Source organism: Pseudoliparis swirei, chromosome 20 (genome assembly GCF_029220125.1).
Source record: "Pseudoliparis swirei isolate HS2019 ecotype Mariana Trench chromosome 20, NWPU_hadal_v1, whole genome shotgun sequence".
Taxonomy (NCBI): domain Eukaryota; kingdom Metazoa; phylum Chordata; class Actinopteri; order Perciformes; family Liparidae; genus Pseudoliparis; species Pseudoliparis swirei.
In genome coordinates, this window is record NC_079407.1 from 25,480,710 (window position 1) to 25,497,270 (window position 16,561).

General features: G+C 41.5%; 1 protein-coding gene across 4 annotated transcripts; it reads right to left on the minus strand.

The window, feature by feature from the left end:
• Positions 1-1,045: 1,045 nt before the first annotated feature.
• Positions 1,046-16,351, minus strand: ube4a (ubiquitination factor E4A (UFD2 homolog, yeast)). Of its 4 annotated transcripts, none has more exons than XM_056441568.1 (20): positions 16,258-16,351; positions 15,047-15,213; positions 14,672-14,848; positions 13,994-14,106; positions 13,136-13,312; positions 12,848-13,007; positions 12,550-12,752; positions 12,161-12,352; positions 11,703-12,036; positions 10,718-10,844; positions 9,749-10,056; positions 8,813-8,945; positions 8,504-8,694; positions 7,872-7,972; positions 7,543-7,656; positions 6,135-6,309; positions 5,342-5,522; positions 5,074-5,221; positions 3,977-4,134; positions 1,046-3,283 (listed from the first exon to the last, which is right to left on the minus strand). In XM_056441568.1, exons 2-20 carry the CDS (start codon positions 15,171-15,173, stop codon positions 3,154-3,156), a joined length of 3,249 nt encoding a protein of 1,082 aa, XP_056297543.1. In that variant the 5' UTR covers positions 15,174-15,213; positions 16,258-16,351; the 3' UTR covers positions 1,046-3,153. The 4 variants fall into 4 exon arrangements, with proteins under 4 accessions (XP_056297543.1, XP_056297542.1, XP_056297541.1 ...); XM_056441567.1 differs by having other exon boundaries at positions 15,047-15,239; XM_056441566.1 differs by having other exon boundaries at positions 15,047-15,256.
• Positions 16,352-16,561: the final 210 nt, after the last annotated feature.

Consider the following 16,561-nt stretch of genomic DNA (forward strand, 5'->3'; position numbering starts at 1 on the left):
CGAGGCCTTTGCCCTGCAAAGGTCTTTCCTGAGTGGCTTTGTTCTCCAGGCCTGGATCACGTCAGCCATCTCTTCTTTGGTAACAACCGTCCCGATGTTTCCAACCTTTTCCTCCTGCCCGATCTTCAGGGTTTGATCCAACGTGGTCTTGTTCTTATCCATCAACTCGGTCAGAGCCCTGACCGAGGCCTTTGCCCGCAAAGGTCTTTCTCGAGTGGCTCAGATCTCCAGGCCTGGATCTTCTGAGCGTCCTCGCTGATGTTAACCTTATCATCACGGATGATGCAGTTCTGCGCGAAGGCCTCCGGCAGCTGCATTTCTCCGGTGATCGTTGTTTGTTGATGCATGTCCTCCATAGCTATCAATCTGATCGTATTGTGCGGTTTGCTTCTCTCTTTGTTGTTTGCTTCTCTCTGTGTGCGGCTTACTTCTCTCTGGGTGCGCTGTGCTTCTCCTCTAACTCTCAAACTCAAAGAAAACTGAGCTCCTCTCCCTTACACACTTCAGTGATGTCAGATCAAAAAGGCAGCAGCACAGGCAGTGATGTCATCATCATGATGATGTCTATATTATGTTGAGCATGAAAGGCAATGCTGATGGGTTCTATCTATGACACAACAGATTCTGCAAATTTTTTTTTTCTTCTTCTTCTTTATTTGTTGTTGGCGGTTGTTTATGTTTTTTTAGCGCCACCAACTGGTATGTAATTGCACAAAACAAAAAAAATGTAACAAAAAAAAAAAAGTATTACTTTTTTTCTTAAGTTTGACCAAATATGGCGAAACCACATAAATGAAAGTGAAAGTTTCAAAGGAGTGAAGAGGAAGTTTGTCCGTTTGACTTGCAATGAAACTGTTGCCGTGATGAACAATTATAATATATATATTATTTAGACATAACTTCTTTTTTTTTAGATCCTCTTTTTCTGTTTATCCATTTCATGACATACATATGATCTAGACACGCTCTACGCCGATAACAGAAACATTTTACAAGTGTGTCGCAATGGAGTGAACTCTGAAATCAATATCTTATATAACACACATTAGTTTAGATTTTTTAAATTATTATTCATACTGTACATCCAAAATAAACATTTTATAATCACAATAAAAAATAAAAATATTGAATTATAATTTAACCCATGAAATCATTCAGGCGGTAAGATATTCAACATACAGTATGAGAAAGCATGCCAACAAATACACAATTTTATCCCCTCACATTTCTGCCATTTTATACAACCACTTTATTTTGAATTTAAAAAAAACATTTAATTCAAAAGCTATACTCAAAAACAGGTTAATCCTTTTCCCCCCGTCTTTAATATTCTACACAAGGCTCCCTGTATGGCCTAAAGAAACAAACTCATAATTATGTCTCGTAAAGAGTATGAAACGAGTCAGATCCTCATTCGTTGATATTTACAACAAGGCTCTTGGTTTTATAGGCACCGATTCTATCGATCATTTGGTTGCCATCGTGTTAATATACTCCGCTTGCACACAACAACACACATCAGTTCAAAGGATACATCAGTTAATGGGCTGAATGTTAATTTAATTGTATGTATACACGGAAAGTTTTTGAACATCATCCATTTGGCTCTTTTTGTTGTTGGTTCAAACACAACAAATGTGGTCATTGCAAATCTCTTAAAATAATAATAAAAACTAGAAGTTGATACGAGTAAATTGAGAACATGTTTTGATCTTTTAACCATATTGGAAATAAATTAGCAAGAATATATTTGCGAGCTCCTTTTTTTCGGCCAAGATATTTGAGTTTGGAAACATCGAACAATTAAGCTTAGTGAACAAATCAGTTAATGTCTCTACATATTTATTCAAACTAAGCATTGTAGATGTATTATGAAGCACGGGTCTGTGACCGCACTGATTATTTGTACCCTCAGATCTCGTCAGTTTGACGTTTCAGGAACAGCCGCCATGTTATTTTGCAGTTCTAACAAAGTAAATAGTGTCTTCTTGTTTGTACTCGGAGCGGTCATTGTGAACACATTTTAAACATGAGGATCGGTTTACTTATCGTACTCAGCCGCTAACACGACTGCTTTATGTCTTCTGTAGCTCTTGAAGGGAGCTTTCTAAAACCGGTGACCTATTTAATGGACAAATTAGCCAAATTGTAAGCAACATTTTTTTTTTTCAAGGACGAAACACTTTAATATAACATTTAGTTTATTTTCCCTTTTCCGAGATGCCCATCACACCACCGCCAATTAGTATTAATTTCTAGTATAAGCATAACAATAGTGATAATTAATACCCCCTCCTAACTATCAAGCAATTTGAAAGTGGACTTTAGTTTAATATTTTGCATTAAACTGTGGTTAAAATGTGTCGGAACTAAAACAGTTTAAATCCTTTAAGTTAGCAAGCTCTCCAAACCCATCAGTGACTTTAACTAGTGCCCCATTAAAGCAGGTGCACTTGATGATGTGTGTGTGTTCGTTCAAATAGTGTTGACAGTATGGTTTTGTGCTTCGGGGTGTCTTATTACAAGATTGTGAACATCGCTAAATAAAATATAAAAAAATATTTCCACTAAAATAAAAAGTCCCACACAAATTAAACTCGGTGTTCCCTGTGCCGTGCCTTTAATTGCAAATATTATTTACAACGCTGCTTGAGATTTTAACCACAAGAGCTGAAATGTAGGATGTTCAAGAACTTTACAAAGCAGTGCATAATGTATTCTTCATCAAAAGGGGAAATCTAGGTCAAATAATGAACAGATAATCAATGTTATATGCCTTAAGGAGGTTCCCAAGAAATACTTACCGTCCAGTATAAAACGTGGTTAGAGCCATACGGTATACATTCAACAAGTCCTGTTGAAAAGTATACTTCTGGCCACAGTTCTGATTGTAATAACTAACCAATACACAGTATTCAGGGAGGAAAAAGAACCAGTGGTTGTGTCACCCTACTTATGTTACCATAGGGGGATTCATGGGCCTCGGGGCTGCTACTGTGCGGATCGGTACGGTGAGGAAGTTGTCGTCAGCCGGCGAGGCTGCAGGAGTCCAGAGGAGAGCGCACACACCGTGGATTAGCCGAGAAGAAGCAAGAGGAGAGCTGGAGACGTGAGCCGGTAAAGGGATGTGCAGTCAGTGTTTATCACAATGGGTCACGGGGGGGGGGGCAGACTCTCCTGCTTGTGTTTATCCAGCCACTGTAAGATCTGCTGTTTGAGTTCCTGGTTGGGTCTGATCTGGTCCATGGTGAGAGGGCTGCGGTTGAAAGGGTCCGTCTGGTCACTGCAGGGACATCATTAGAAATCAATAGTTGCTTATTTGGACTATCAGCGCACAAATGTCCTTATTTTTCAAAGTAAAGCACTGTTTTTTTTCAATGAAGATAACATTAAAAATAATAAAAAAATACCCTCTCTACATAGTTAATGTGTAAATGACTATTCTCTGGTTATAATGAAGTCTCTACATAAATGTATCGAGGCCCATCTCCAGTGTTCTAATTGTACATTGTGTTATCGCCTTAGAAGACTAACGGAGGGGTAGAAACCCCTTGTAAACCCTTTTTATGTGAGCGCAGCTGAAAACAGTTATGCTGGTGAGAGAAGCTATAAAACTGGCCTTCCTTTGAGCCACAAGTTTGAAGAACTAAATTCATATTTATAATTAAAAAAAACATTATTTATAACCTTGTCAATGTCTTGACTATTTTATATTAATTTCGCAATTTATTTGATAAATAAAATTGTGAGTTTTCATGGAAAACACACAATTTTCTGGGTGACCCCAAACTTTTGAACGGTAGTGTACATCTCATCCACAAGATGAACTGGAGTGATGTAATACCGATTAAATCAAGATTACAAAAAGATCGCGAAAAAAAAGATACAGATATCCCGATTCCTCTGCAGGAGAAATAAGGACAAATCATCTCGGGAAGAATTCCAGTGGCTTGTAGGGAAACAGGAAGTCACTCACCTGAGGAGATGCCTCGCTATGGTTGAGCGATCCACTGTGACGTTGGAGGACGGGAGGAGAACGGGATCGAGCATCAGGGTGGACATGATGGGGTCCAGGAACTCATCCGGGGCGTCGGCGTACGTCTCCTCTTCCTGCTGCTGGCGGTCGGCATGGGACTAAAGAACAGACGCACAATGACAACAGGCGTTGAGTGTTTTCCACCTTTAACACTTAGCACAGATACAAAAAACAACAAATAAACACACACTACCGGTCAAAAGCTTTAGAACATCTCAATTCCTCCAGTTTTTATTGTAATGTACACAGTTTGATTTCTTAATGCACTCTGACATTAAAGCATAGAACATACTAGAATGGGCACTTGGTAGAGCGCATACCTTCGCATATCACAAGATGGGGCATTGAATTATGAACATGTTGGCATTAGTTGCATGCCAATTGGATAGAAATTTACCGCGCTATGTCCCCGGATACTAACCAATCATCCCACCAAATTTCATGCGATTCAAAAAGATTTTGACCTTTTCATGACCTTGACCTTCACCTTCACCTTTGACCCGATCGATCCCAAAATCTAATCAAATGGTCCCCGGATCATAACCAATCATCCCACCAAATTTCATGCAATTCGGTTGAATACTTTTTGAGTTATGAGAGTATCACGCATACAAATAAATAAATAAATAAATACACGGCGATCAAAACATAACCTTCCGCATTTTCAATGCGAAGGTAATAAACAACTGGAGATAAAAAATAAATCATGGAATGGAAGATGTAATCTAAATGTTGGACATCTTTTGCAGATGTAGCAGCCGAACACACTCGTGTAGCTTTCTTTTTACAATGAACATCAAATATTGTTCAGGAAGTTCTTCCAGCTGCACGTCGTTAACCCTTTATTACTTGTTCTCTGAAAAAGGCCTTTTTGTATAATTCTGAATTTTTGGTATTCTAAACTTTTTAGTTTAACCTCTGGCAGTTTGACCTTCTGACCTTTGTCCCTTCAGGTTATTCACTGGACTTGAAGTGCTTACATTTCAATAACCGGTGGTGTATATTCCAGTGTTATCTGTAAAACACCAAAATGATACCTTTATTTTATCAGCAATGAGTCCAAAAGCCATGATCATGTCTCCGGGCTTGTTGATCTTCTTCAGTACCCGCACCGTTTGGGAGAAGAGGATGGGAGCGTACGAGCGTCCGTCCTTTGGAACTGTGGCACAGAAATTCTCCTCATCGCTGCCAAAGACAGAACACAGACTTCTCTCAGCGACGTGCGAGTATTTATCCCACCGATACAAAATGATGGCATTTAAACAAGATTTGTATAAACGAGAAACTGGCGTGTGCACGACATACCCCAGGTGCAGGTAGATGGTGCAGATGTCAGACACAAGCTGCTGGGGCTTGAAGTCAAACTCGCTGAAGTCCTTGACTTTGAGAGCGCCCATCTTCGGACCCACCAGGTGCTGCAGGAAGTAATTCAGCATGGAGATGATCCTCTCAGCCAGGAAGGGGTGCACGAAGATCCCCTTGATCTCTGAGGGGACCATGAAAACACACATTTAAGCAGCGTCGGAAATACTCTAGGGCAGAGGGCAAAACTGCCCCGAAGAAATGTAATGTTGCCCCTGATGTCACGAGGAGAGGGACAACAAATAATAATTTGGATAATTTAATCGCGTTTTGTTCTTTGTTGTGTGTGTCCTATCTGTATTGCCTGCACTCGGTAGGTACACACTAAAAAATGAAGAAATATAATTTTTAATTATAAAAAAACAAAGAAATAAGTTATAATTGTTAATAGTTATTTTAAAAAATATAATAATAAATAACCACAAAGAATGTTTGTCTGATTTATGTTTCCATACTTTGAATCTATAGACTGCTGCCGAATAGTGTTATTATTGCCATTTTTATGACAATTGCTCATATCCTGTAAGCCTAAATAAGTATATTTATTATTATACGGTTAAATGTTATTTCACAAGTTTCAAAAAGTGACCCCAATTTCTTTTTAATTCCATGATTTCAGTCAGTGGGGCAAAAACTGCCCCCTAAAAAAATAAAAATCATTTCCTACCCTGCATTTAACGGACGAAGACAAGACGTTAAAACGAGTGAATACATATGAACATTGAATCTTTTCTACCTGAGGTGAGGAAGGCCAGTGTGCCGATGGTCTCGTTGGACATGATGTTGTGGAAGCGTCCCAACTGTCCCAACATCTGCAGGCTCGACTCCTTCTCTTTTCGGGCCTCGGGGGCCAGACCGTCCCACTCTCCTCGGTCGCGCTCCAACTGCTGAACCTTGATTTTACTCAGGTACTACGAGATAAGAAAATGGACGTAAAAAACGTGACTACAAACAAAAAAAACAACACAGTAAAAATGAATAAACACTTGTAAGTCACGAAAATGTAAATCAATTATAATTTATTTTGGAAGGCTAATTTATATCCCCATCATCAACACAGCGCTGTCATGAGAACAGTGTGTTGTGCTCACATTTACCACCAAATAAATGCAAAGTTATCACTTGAATAAACAGAAGTGTAAACATTATGGCAGTATCCTATACCCTCCTGGGAACTGAAGGAAAATAGTGTCTTCAACTTCTTATTTTTTTGGTGATTTCCTACCTATTTAGAGTTAAATAAACATTTTACAATTTAAAATTTTTGAAAATGATTTAGATTTAAAAATTTAACAGCATGTCCACTGTAATGGACCTCAGGACAATTTGCATGTGAAGACAGAAAAATATAGAAGTTAACTAAAAAATTATGTCTGTAGAGTGATATTAAAACAATAACACATTAAACTTGATTATTAAACTACATCATTATTAAACTACATCATTCATTTCAACTGATCATCTGATCAACTGGTCTCTCAGCAGCTGGTTACGATGAACTATGATTACAGGATTTCTGCTGTTTTTGGCGTTGCCCTGGTTTATCGGAAAATTCAATCTTATCTGCACAACAACTCAGAACCTCTCTCATTCCCTTAACTCTGTCTGTTGTGGCCTCTCGGGGCATAGTCGGGGTTGGTGTTTTCTCGCCTTCTTCCCTCATGTTATGCTCATTCACCCTTTCTTGTAATTTCATGCTTTGTACCTGATCATCATCATCATCATCATCATCATCATCATCTGGATTGTTTTGCTTGTCGGTTGACGGTAGAACATTTTATATTAAAACTGAACCTCTTATGTCCAGAACGAACTTAGGACAGATATATTTATTTTAATTTGGATTACCTAAACTAATCTTTTGTTCACCATTCTTTACCGTTCTTCATTTATTCTTTTGCATGTTTTATTTTAGTTGGTAATGCAGAGGAACATGATGCATTTGGTACACCTCATACAACAATATTGAGTCATTAAATACACACATGTTGTCCTGGTGTCCACTATAATTGACATTCTTAAAATGACATTTTTTTTAAAATTCAAAATAACTGAAATGCTTTCAGAACTAAATATTAGTAATGTGATGGAAAAGCTTATTTGACAACATTGGTGTAAAGTTGTGTATGTGTTCATGATCTTACCTGAATGGCCTCGTCCAGGAGAAAGATGGCGTCGTTCATCAGTAAGTTGAGGAACCGGAGGAACAGAGGCGGGTTCATGGCCTCCAGGTTCTCAGATGCATATTGCGCCAAATGCTGAAACAAGAGATGTCAAAACTAAATGAGGAGAACATTGAGCTCAATCTGCTATATATATATATATATATATTCCCCTGGTAATAAAAGCACCATGAGCACATCGAGTAAAAAATAACGAGACGCTCTAGACAGTTTAGAAGTTTTCTTGGAAGGTCATAGCAATATCTTACATTTGGAAAAAGAGTTTCCTTGGAGGAAAAGTCTCTTATTACCTTGATACTCTCTCTGTAGGCTTCTTTGTCCCACATGTACTTGAGGATGGGATACATGGGTCTTCTGTAGTTGAATTTCTGTTCAAACTGATGAGGATCACCTGAAAAACAAGAGCGTAAAAAACAAAATAAACTCGTTAAAACCCGACTAGAAAAGACCCAAAATGATCCCGAGACAGTTTTTTTTCTTCTTCTCATTGTTTGACGTTGTGATCAAATGCAGCCTTTAATTAGGTTATTTCTAAACTTTCTAAATATATTATTATTATTATTATTAATTATTTCTAAACTTTTCCTTGTAACAACAATCGGAATTCAATTCAATTCAGTTTATTTTATATAGACCAACATCACAAATTAGAAATGAGCCTCAAAGGGCTTTACAGTCTGTACACATACGACATCCCTGACCTTTGACCTCACATCGGATCAGGAAAAACTCCCAAGACAATAGAAAAAACCCTTTCAGGGGAAAAAAGTGAAGAACCCTTCAGGAGAGCAACAGAGGAGGAATCCCTCTCCAGGATGGACAGAACAATAGATGAATATGGCTTTCTCCAAAAGAGTTGAACAGACGATGCTGCTTCCATCTACGACTAGCCGTAACTCCAAACGTGTGAGGAAGACAATACCTGTGAATTCAATGTCTACAAACACGGCGATGAGGGACTCAGCCAGCTGAGGCGCATGTCTGTAGGAGGAGAAGACTCGCTCTCGCTGAAACACGAGTGGTTGAGCGGCGCCGGAAGCCACCGTCTCCATGTGGGGCATCACCGCCTCCAAGACCTCGGCAAGCTTCGCTCTTAAATGAGGATTCTTCATCCTGTTGTGCATGAAGAACAAAAGGGGATTAAAGTTTTAAAGTCCAAGATGGTTTGCACCATTGGGAATCTCTAATGTTCCCTTCCCCCGACATGATAGAGACAGATTAAGACGTGTACCTCTCTATGTTGCCCATGAAGACGGTGATGAAATTCAGGATCTGCTCCAGACTTTCTGCCGAACTCTCCAAAACGTCGTCTGCAAACCGACGCAGGAAGATGATGAAATCTCCCAAGTTCTCTGCGAAAAACTCTGGCAGAAAAAAAAGAGGCAAATTTATCAAACGAGGGAATATTCAGCGTGATGAATAATTGTACGACGGGTGACTACCCCACTTCCTCACGGGCACAGCTGCAGTAATATAGTATGAGCCTTCGGGTCAAAAAGATATTTCAACTAAAATGTTTCAAAGAACTGAAATCATTATTAAAAAATATATATTTTGAACTAGTGAACTAGGATACCTCCATCCCTTGTTCTTTATTTTGTATTTTACTTAAATTGAGTTTGTCTGTAGTTATGAATGCATGTTTCCACATCTTAATTCCTACTTTATTTAAATGTACTCGTAAGTTAATGTTATCGTGGTTGTTCATTATATTTGCAATCTGTGTATATATATAGTGACATCGTGTGTCAGTTACATGACCTCCAAACAACTGACGGTAATGTTCTGTACAACCCAACTTCTTGGGGGTGGTATTACTCTTCATTCCTGTATGTGTTTGCAAAATCAATAAAAAAAGATTTAAACAAAAAAATATATATATCTTGACAATAAAATGTTGTGTAACGTATTAATAAATCACGTGCTTTTGCAAGATGTCATAACACCAGTGTATAAAATGCAGATAACATTTGTGTTATTATTATATTTTGGATAGCAGTCAAAGAGCCGCATGCACAATCATATCAGCTTCTGTTAACACAAGTTAAAAGGTAAAAAAAATAAAAAAAATAAACTTAACCCGAAAGAAGAGAAATGACAGTTCAGACGGCGCCTTTCAGTCTGAGCATCAAAGCTTAAGTTGGTCTTTCAGATCTTCTTGACCCACCTGGTACGTAGCAGAGCATCGTCTTCTGTAAGGAGGCCAGGGGGAAAGTGAGCGCTACATGTTCGGGCCCCTGGTTCCCCATACCGAGCTGAACCAGCAGGGCGGCCGTGGACGCTTGGAGGTTAAGGCAGCATTGCAGCATCGCGGGCTGCGTGGTGGCAGCTTTGGTCGACAGGTACACGATCATCAGGCGCTCAAACTGCTCCAGGAGCTGCTCGGACATGGGGTTGCCCGTGCGCTGGGATTCCTGCCATGTCACCTGGAGCCGGTGGAGAGACTGGTTCATCTTCACCATCTGCTCGTGGAGTCTGCGCGCGCACATGAAGCGCGTGCACGGGGGCGGGGGGGGGGAACAAGACATGAGAGGTTACTGCTCGACAAATGCGGCGATCGGGAAGGTGCTGTACGCCACTTTTCTGATGCTGCGTTCGCACCGAAAGCGCTGCGAATTTTTCACGCGAGAAGATTCCCATAAGCAAAGTCAACGTACGGACAAAGTTGAAATATTTCAACTTTTGCGGGGAAAAAAAAGAGTTGCGAAAGCCAATCAGCGTTGAGATGCTCCTTCGTTAGTGAATCTAACTGCTGCTGCTCTAATGGAGCTGGAAGAGAGTTATTCAGACGTAGTCGGTGAAAGTCACCGAGCTGTGTGAGCCTACGGGTGATTTTATGCATAAATATAAACATGATATTAATGTTATGAACCAGAACACGAGGGCGTTAGATGTTCAGGCGTGTGTGGGACGTCCTCAACAAGTATAAAGCAGAACTCGTGGTTAGTTCTTCCGTGATCACCGTTTCCACGGAGTAAAGACAAGGAGTTAAGCCCCGCCCCCTTTAAGGCGCGAATATCCACCAATAGTCAAGCGTCTCAGGCAATTAAAGGTGTGAACGCAGCATTGGGGATGTGCGAGACAGAAACACTTTGCCATGGTTCAGGAGGTTGTGGTGCGGCCCGTCGGAGGATACCTGTGGAAGCCGAGGTGCTGGGTGAGCTGCGTGAGGATGAGGTTTTCAGTCAGCAGGCTGTAGGACTGCGCCGACTCCACCGGCTGCTGAGGGGGAACCGGGATCAGACAGGTTTCCTTGTCGAGACCTGGTACAAGACATCGGGAATCATTTAGTCGAAAACTTTAAAAGCTATAAAACAGGAGGAAAAAACACGTATAAAAGCAACCGAACATTACAATGGACATTTATAACATGGAGAAGATGACGGCATCCGTCACATATGGATTGGAACAGTTTTTGACATATTGGGGAAAAATGGGTTGCATACCCAACACCTCATAGACCTGAGAATGAATTCACAATTAAGAATAGATCACTCCCTAGTTACCTTCGCATTGAAAATGCGGAAGGTTATGTTTTGATCGCCGTGTATTTATTTATTTATTTATATGTGTATTACTCGCATAACTCAAAAAGTATTAAACCGAATCGCATGAAATTTGGTGGGATGATTGGTTATTATCCGGGGACCATTTGATTAGATTTTGGGATCGACCGGGTCAAAGGTCAAGGTCATGAAAAGGTCAAAATCTTCTTTCTACCAATTGGCATGCAACTAATGCCAAAATGTTCATAATTCAATGCCCGATCTTGTGATATGCGAAGGTATGCGCTCTACCAAGTGCCCGTTCTAGTTAAACATTGTTTTCTTTTTGTTTTTTGTTTCATCCTGTCTATTTGTTGTGGTTCATCCTATGTTTTGTACATTTCTTGCTAAAAATATGTACAACTAAAATGAGTATCTGCACATGCCATATCAATTGTCTTAAAATGTAAAAATCTATTTGATGCCTACTTTCAAATTTTTTTTTTAAAGAATGAAAAAAGAAAGAAAGAAGAAAAGCAACCAAACACCCGAGCGGCTGTCGTAACACTGCTCCGTACGAGTGTACGAAATAAAAATGTATTAAAAATGCGAATTGCTAATTGGCATTTTATTAACCTGTCACGTGCACATTGCGATGGCGCCGCTCCTCCTCGCTCAGCTCTTTGAGGGCGCAGTACGTGGGGTTGAAGGTGAGCAGCTTGTGTGACCGTGGCTTGCAGAAGGGCTGGCACAGCTTCAGCAGCGCGGCGCCCAGGTTCAAGAAGAACGCGTCCGAGGCGTACATCTGGTAGAAGATCTCCGGCATCTGATTGGCCCATATCTTGACGCGGCCGGCGTTCGCCTGCAGACAGCTGCCCAGCCACAGGAGCAGCAGATGGCGCGTCTCACCGGATCCCTGGAGCAAATTCTTCAGGATCTGGTGCAGCTTGTCATGAAACTGACCCATGAACTGCAACGCAAAAGGAGAAGCGAACATCAAGCCCTGAGACATTTGTAGTTTTGAGAATCCTTTAATAATGTAATTTCTATAACAACAAAACAGCCACATCAAGCTAAAGAGAATATCTATTTACCTGGTGGATGTTGGCCTCCTGCACCTTTGTCTCCTGGGCGCTGGAGCGGGAGGGGTTCAGGAAGTAGCCATGTCCCTCCACCACACCTGGCGTTTTCAACAAGCAGGAGATACTCAACACTGTTCCCAGCAGGGTTTTCTGGTACTGCAAACCATTGGATGGGTCTTTGGGTTGAATGTGTTCCACCAATACCTAGAAAAAAAGAAAAGAAAAACTGTTAGGAAGGATTGTAAAAGTTGGGGGTCCTTAAAAAAAGAAAAAAAGAATGTAATGCCAATACGGTATATCCGATAACGATTATGTGATTACTGTTTATTACTGTATATTAGTTGATTAGCACTGGGCACTGAATACGTTGTTTTGAGTTTTGCATCCCTGTGTCCCCTGACCTTGGCAATATCTTTATGGTGGCTGAAATAGAGCAGAACATCCAGGTACGAGTAGAGGAGAGGCTGGCACAGGTCCATGTCTTTGATGCGTCCCTGGAAGATATCGAACACCGGTGCCATCACCTCCTCGAAGGTGCGCACCTCCTGGTCAGAGAGCAGGCCGGCGACGACCTCCTCCACAAACTCGACCACCTCCTCCGTCTCTGAAACGCGGCGACGTTGTGAGAAACCCGAGAACTCGAGGAACGATTTAGCGAAAGACGACCAGAGGAACGAGACGAATAATTCCTGGACCTACGCGCTCCGTTTAAGCTTTGCAGCAACAGGTCCAGAAGCTGTTCGTGGATATTCTGGCTGACGAAAATCTCCGGGGTGAGCAGAACTGTCTGCATGTTGGAAACCGTCAGGCTCTTGCAGCGAACGGCGAACGACAGCAACTTCTCCGGTACCTTCGTCACCTAATGCACACGGACGAGAGAGTCACTGAATAATGGAGGAGCGCGGGTTATTTTTAATGCTTTTAATTATCATGATTAGTCCATGAAATTCTCTGAAGAAAATGATTGCATGTGAGTGCTACAATTACAGTCTTGGAGGAAAAGCCAAACACCTCTTCTTTGGCCCTCTGGTAGCAGGCGAAGAGGTAAGGGATGACACATTTCTCTCCGGAGTCTCGGTCAGCGGACAGGTTCACGGCGCTGCACGACGTCATGTAGATCAGGTGGTTTCCGGGCTCCGGTACCAGCAGACGGTTGAACAGAGCCTGGAAGACGCAGATCAGACCGTGTAAAACCTTTGGAATACGCTCACTAACCCATGTATGAACTTTAAGCACCAAAAATAATTTGAAATCTTCATATGTCACGTGGTTCCTTACATTTCCGTCTCTATTTCTTACATTATAAATCAAGTTGTTGGTGTTGCTTTGAGTTCGCCACTTGTTCAACAATCATACCAAACATTTAGTCGGGGTTCATACACGTGTTCACCAATGGATTTCCAGGACTTTTACATGACTTTAACCCAAATTTCCATGAGCAAACACTGTGTGAATTCTCGGTGTGGACACGAGTATAACCTTAAACGACTCAAATGAGAAAGACAGTCGTATGATTATGATTTGTAATTTGTGAAAATGGGCTCTACAAATAAACTGAATTGAATTGAATTAAAAGAATAAATATTTATATAAATGTTTATATTTTTTATCAAATTGTGTGAATTAACATATCAATATAACAAATTTCCAGGACTTTTCCAAAACCTTTCGGGATTATTTTTGTTCATTTTTTTCAAAGACTTTTCCAGGCCTGGAAATAACATTTTTTTAAATTCCGTTACTTTTCCAGGTTTCCCATGACCGTGCAAACCCCGTTTACTGAGAGGAGAGAAGGAACACGTGGAAATAATTCAGTGACGACTTAAAAACAAAATGACGCCCGACCTGTTCGATGTTGTCCATGTCGAGCCAGTCCTGTCCGTCCAGATCGGGAGCCATCTCCTCCAGGTAAACACAGCGGAGGGGGATCCCGTTGCCTCCTCTCAGACTGGGGTCACCTGGGGGGAATAAAACCACGGTCCCTAAAATACAGTCGGCTCAAATCACGTGACGCGTAACAACGCCCTCCTCGACAGAGCGGGTGAGGAGTCAGCAGTCAATCAAGGGCAGTAAGAACCAGGCAGTAAAGGGTGTTTTGAGAAAGTGAGTCACTGCAACCACAAGGGGTCTTTGACACACACACACACACACACACACACACAGAGAAGTATCTCTCTCTCTCTCTCTCTCCTCTCTCATCTCTCTCATCTTTCTCTCCTCTCATCTCTCTCTCTACTCTCTCCTCTCTCCTCTCTCATCTCTCATCTCTCATCTCTCTCCTCTCTCTCATCTCTCTCTCATCTCTCTCTCATCTCTCTCTCATCTCTCTCTCATCTCTCTCCTCTCTCTCTCTCTCTCTCTCTCTCCTCTCTCTCTCTCTCCTCTCTCTCCTCTCTCTCTCTCCTCTCTCTCCTTGTGAATACCCAGGAGTCTTGTATTAAACCCATATAACTCTTTTAAGCTGCGGCCATGTTTATAAATCAGAAGCTAGACGTGCCGACTCTTCTTCCTCTCATCACGTACTGTTGTCCAGGGTGATGAGGAAGACTCTCTGGATCATGTGATTGACATTGAGCTGCTCACAGAGCTCCTGCCTGGACCGGAAGGAGCGGCCGATCTCCGCCACAGAGTCGTCATTGTCATCGACGCTGTCGGACACAGAGTTCTCTGACTCTGACCGGCTGTCTTCTGAGTCCTCCACTGGGACACAAGAGACAGATGGTAAATATCAAACCGTGTGGATCCGTTATTATGACCTAAGCTTACAATAACAACAACAAAAATGCTGATGTTTCTCTTACACAACACATTACATCTGTATTTATTTCATTGCATTTTGAGGCTGAGATGCCTGATGGATATCGAGAGGATTGCAGTGGCTCCGGTGACTCTACTCACACGGCGGTCCGGCAGATTGTTCCGGTTTCTGGCCTGACGCAAACTGCTTGGCGTCAGCAAGTGAGCTGAAGAGGGCAGCAAAGGGGTTGCGGGAGATGTTCTGGTTGCTGTTGCCCTGGTCGGTCATCTCACTGGGGCTCAACACTCACTCCATCCAGGGTCCCGGCCTTAAAGTGCCGTGCGGACACGACAACTGAGTGGCAAGGGAATCTTTTTACCGAAACAAACATTGAGCCAAAAAAATCTCAGGGCTCAATAAATCAATTCAACATTTATATTACATATACACTCGTGAAAAAACAACAACAATGACACTATTAATAATTATTCAGTACGTTAGACCTCCCAATCGCCCCATCAACTTGTTTCAGGTCCCCGGTAGAGTTAGAATACATGTCATAGTATTCACAGGGTCCGTACACATGTTGACCGATGGAATTCCAGGACTTTAAACCAAATGTCCACGACCAAACTGAAATCTCGGTGTGTACATGAAAACTTTTTGAAAATGGAGTCTTCAAACAATGAGAATGACAAAGCGTACATGTTGAGGAAATGTTACTTTCTGTATTCTTGTTGTTCTTAGTTTGTACTCTAGGTTGAATGCACTTATTGTAAGTCGCTAAATGACATGTGATGTCATGTAATATGTCGTCCTCTCCATTGGATTGAATATGATATTCTTCCACAATAGCGCGTGCCGATGTCTGCCCGACCCCCCCCCCCCCTCCATGTGACGACACGAGAAAACTTTTTTGACCTGACAGACACTGAGATAAATGGGAATAGCACAACTACTCACAGCGGAGTGACGACATTATCGAGATCACCGGACTGTCAGTTGATTCAAGAGGACGGCCGTCCCCATGCGTTGTCACGGTTACTCGTCGCCTCACAGCTTAGTGGCGCTAGCTCTCCAGCTATCTTCTATGTTTAAAAAACGTGGCATGCCCCCCCTCCCCCCTCCCGCCGTGAAGCAACGCAGAAGCCCCTTTAGCTCGTAGGCTAACTAGCCAACCGGGTTAACGTGAGCTAGCAGCTCTGGTTGTACTGCATGGGGGCTAGTTAGCTAGTTAGCTAAGCTAAGCTGTCATGGGGTCACCACGACTCTTATTTCAGCCGTTGATGTCACAAACTGTTGTACATTTCGCCTATTATCGATCATAACAAGTCTAAATAATGAATAGAATCGATAAAGAGGGCTGTCCTACCTGCTCGACTGGAAGGAAGTGTGTGTTTTTGATTTTTTTTTCTTCCTTTAAATGCTTCTACGAAACCAGTGGCAGTTCCTCTGTAAATTGAAATTGTAAACGTCATCAAAAAGCGACGGAGTGTCTTCTTTGCTGAGTAAGTTTACGAAACGGTTTTCTGTGCGACTGTTTTATAGAAAGTGAATGTACGCAACTATAAATGATAGTTAGACAGATTAATATAATATTCCCCACTTTTGAACTATATTATCATATAGTTGGATATTTAACGCTAATTATTTAAAGTTACGTAAGAGAAATATAA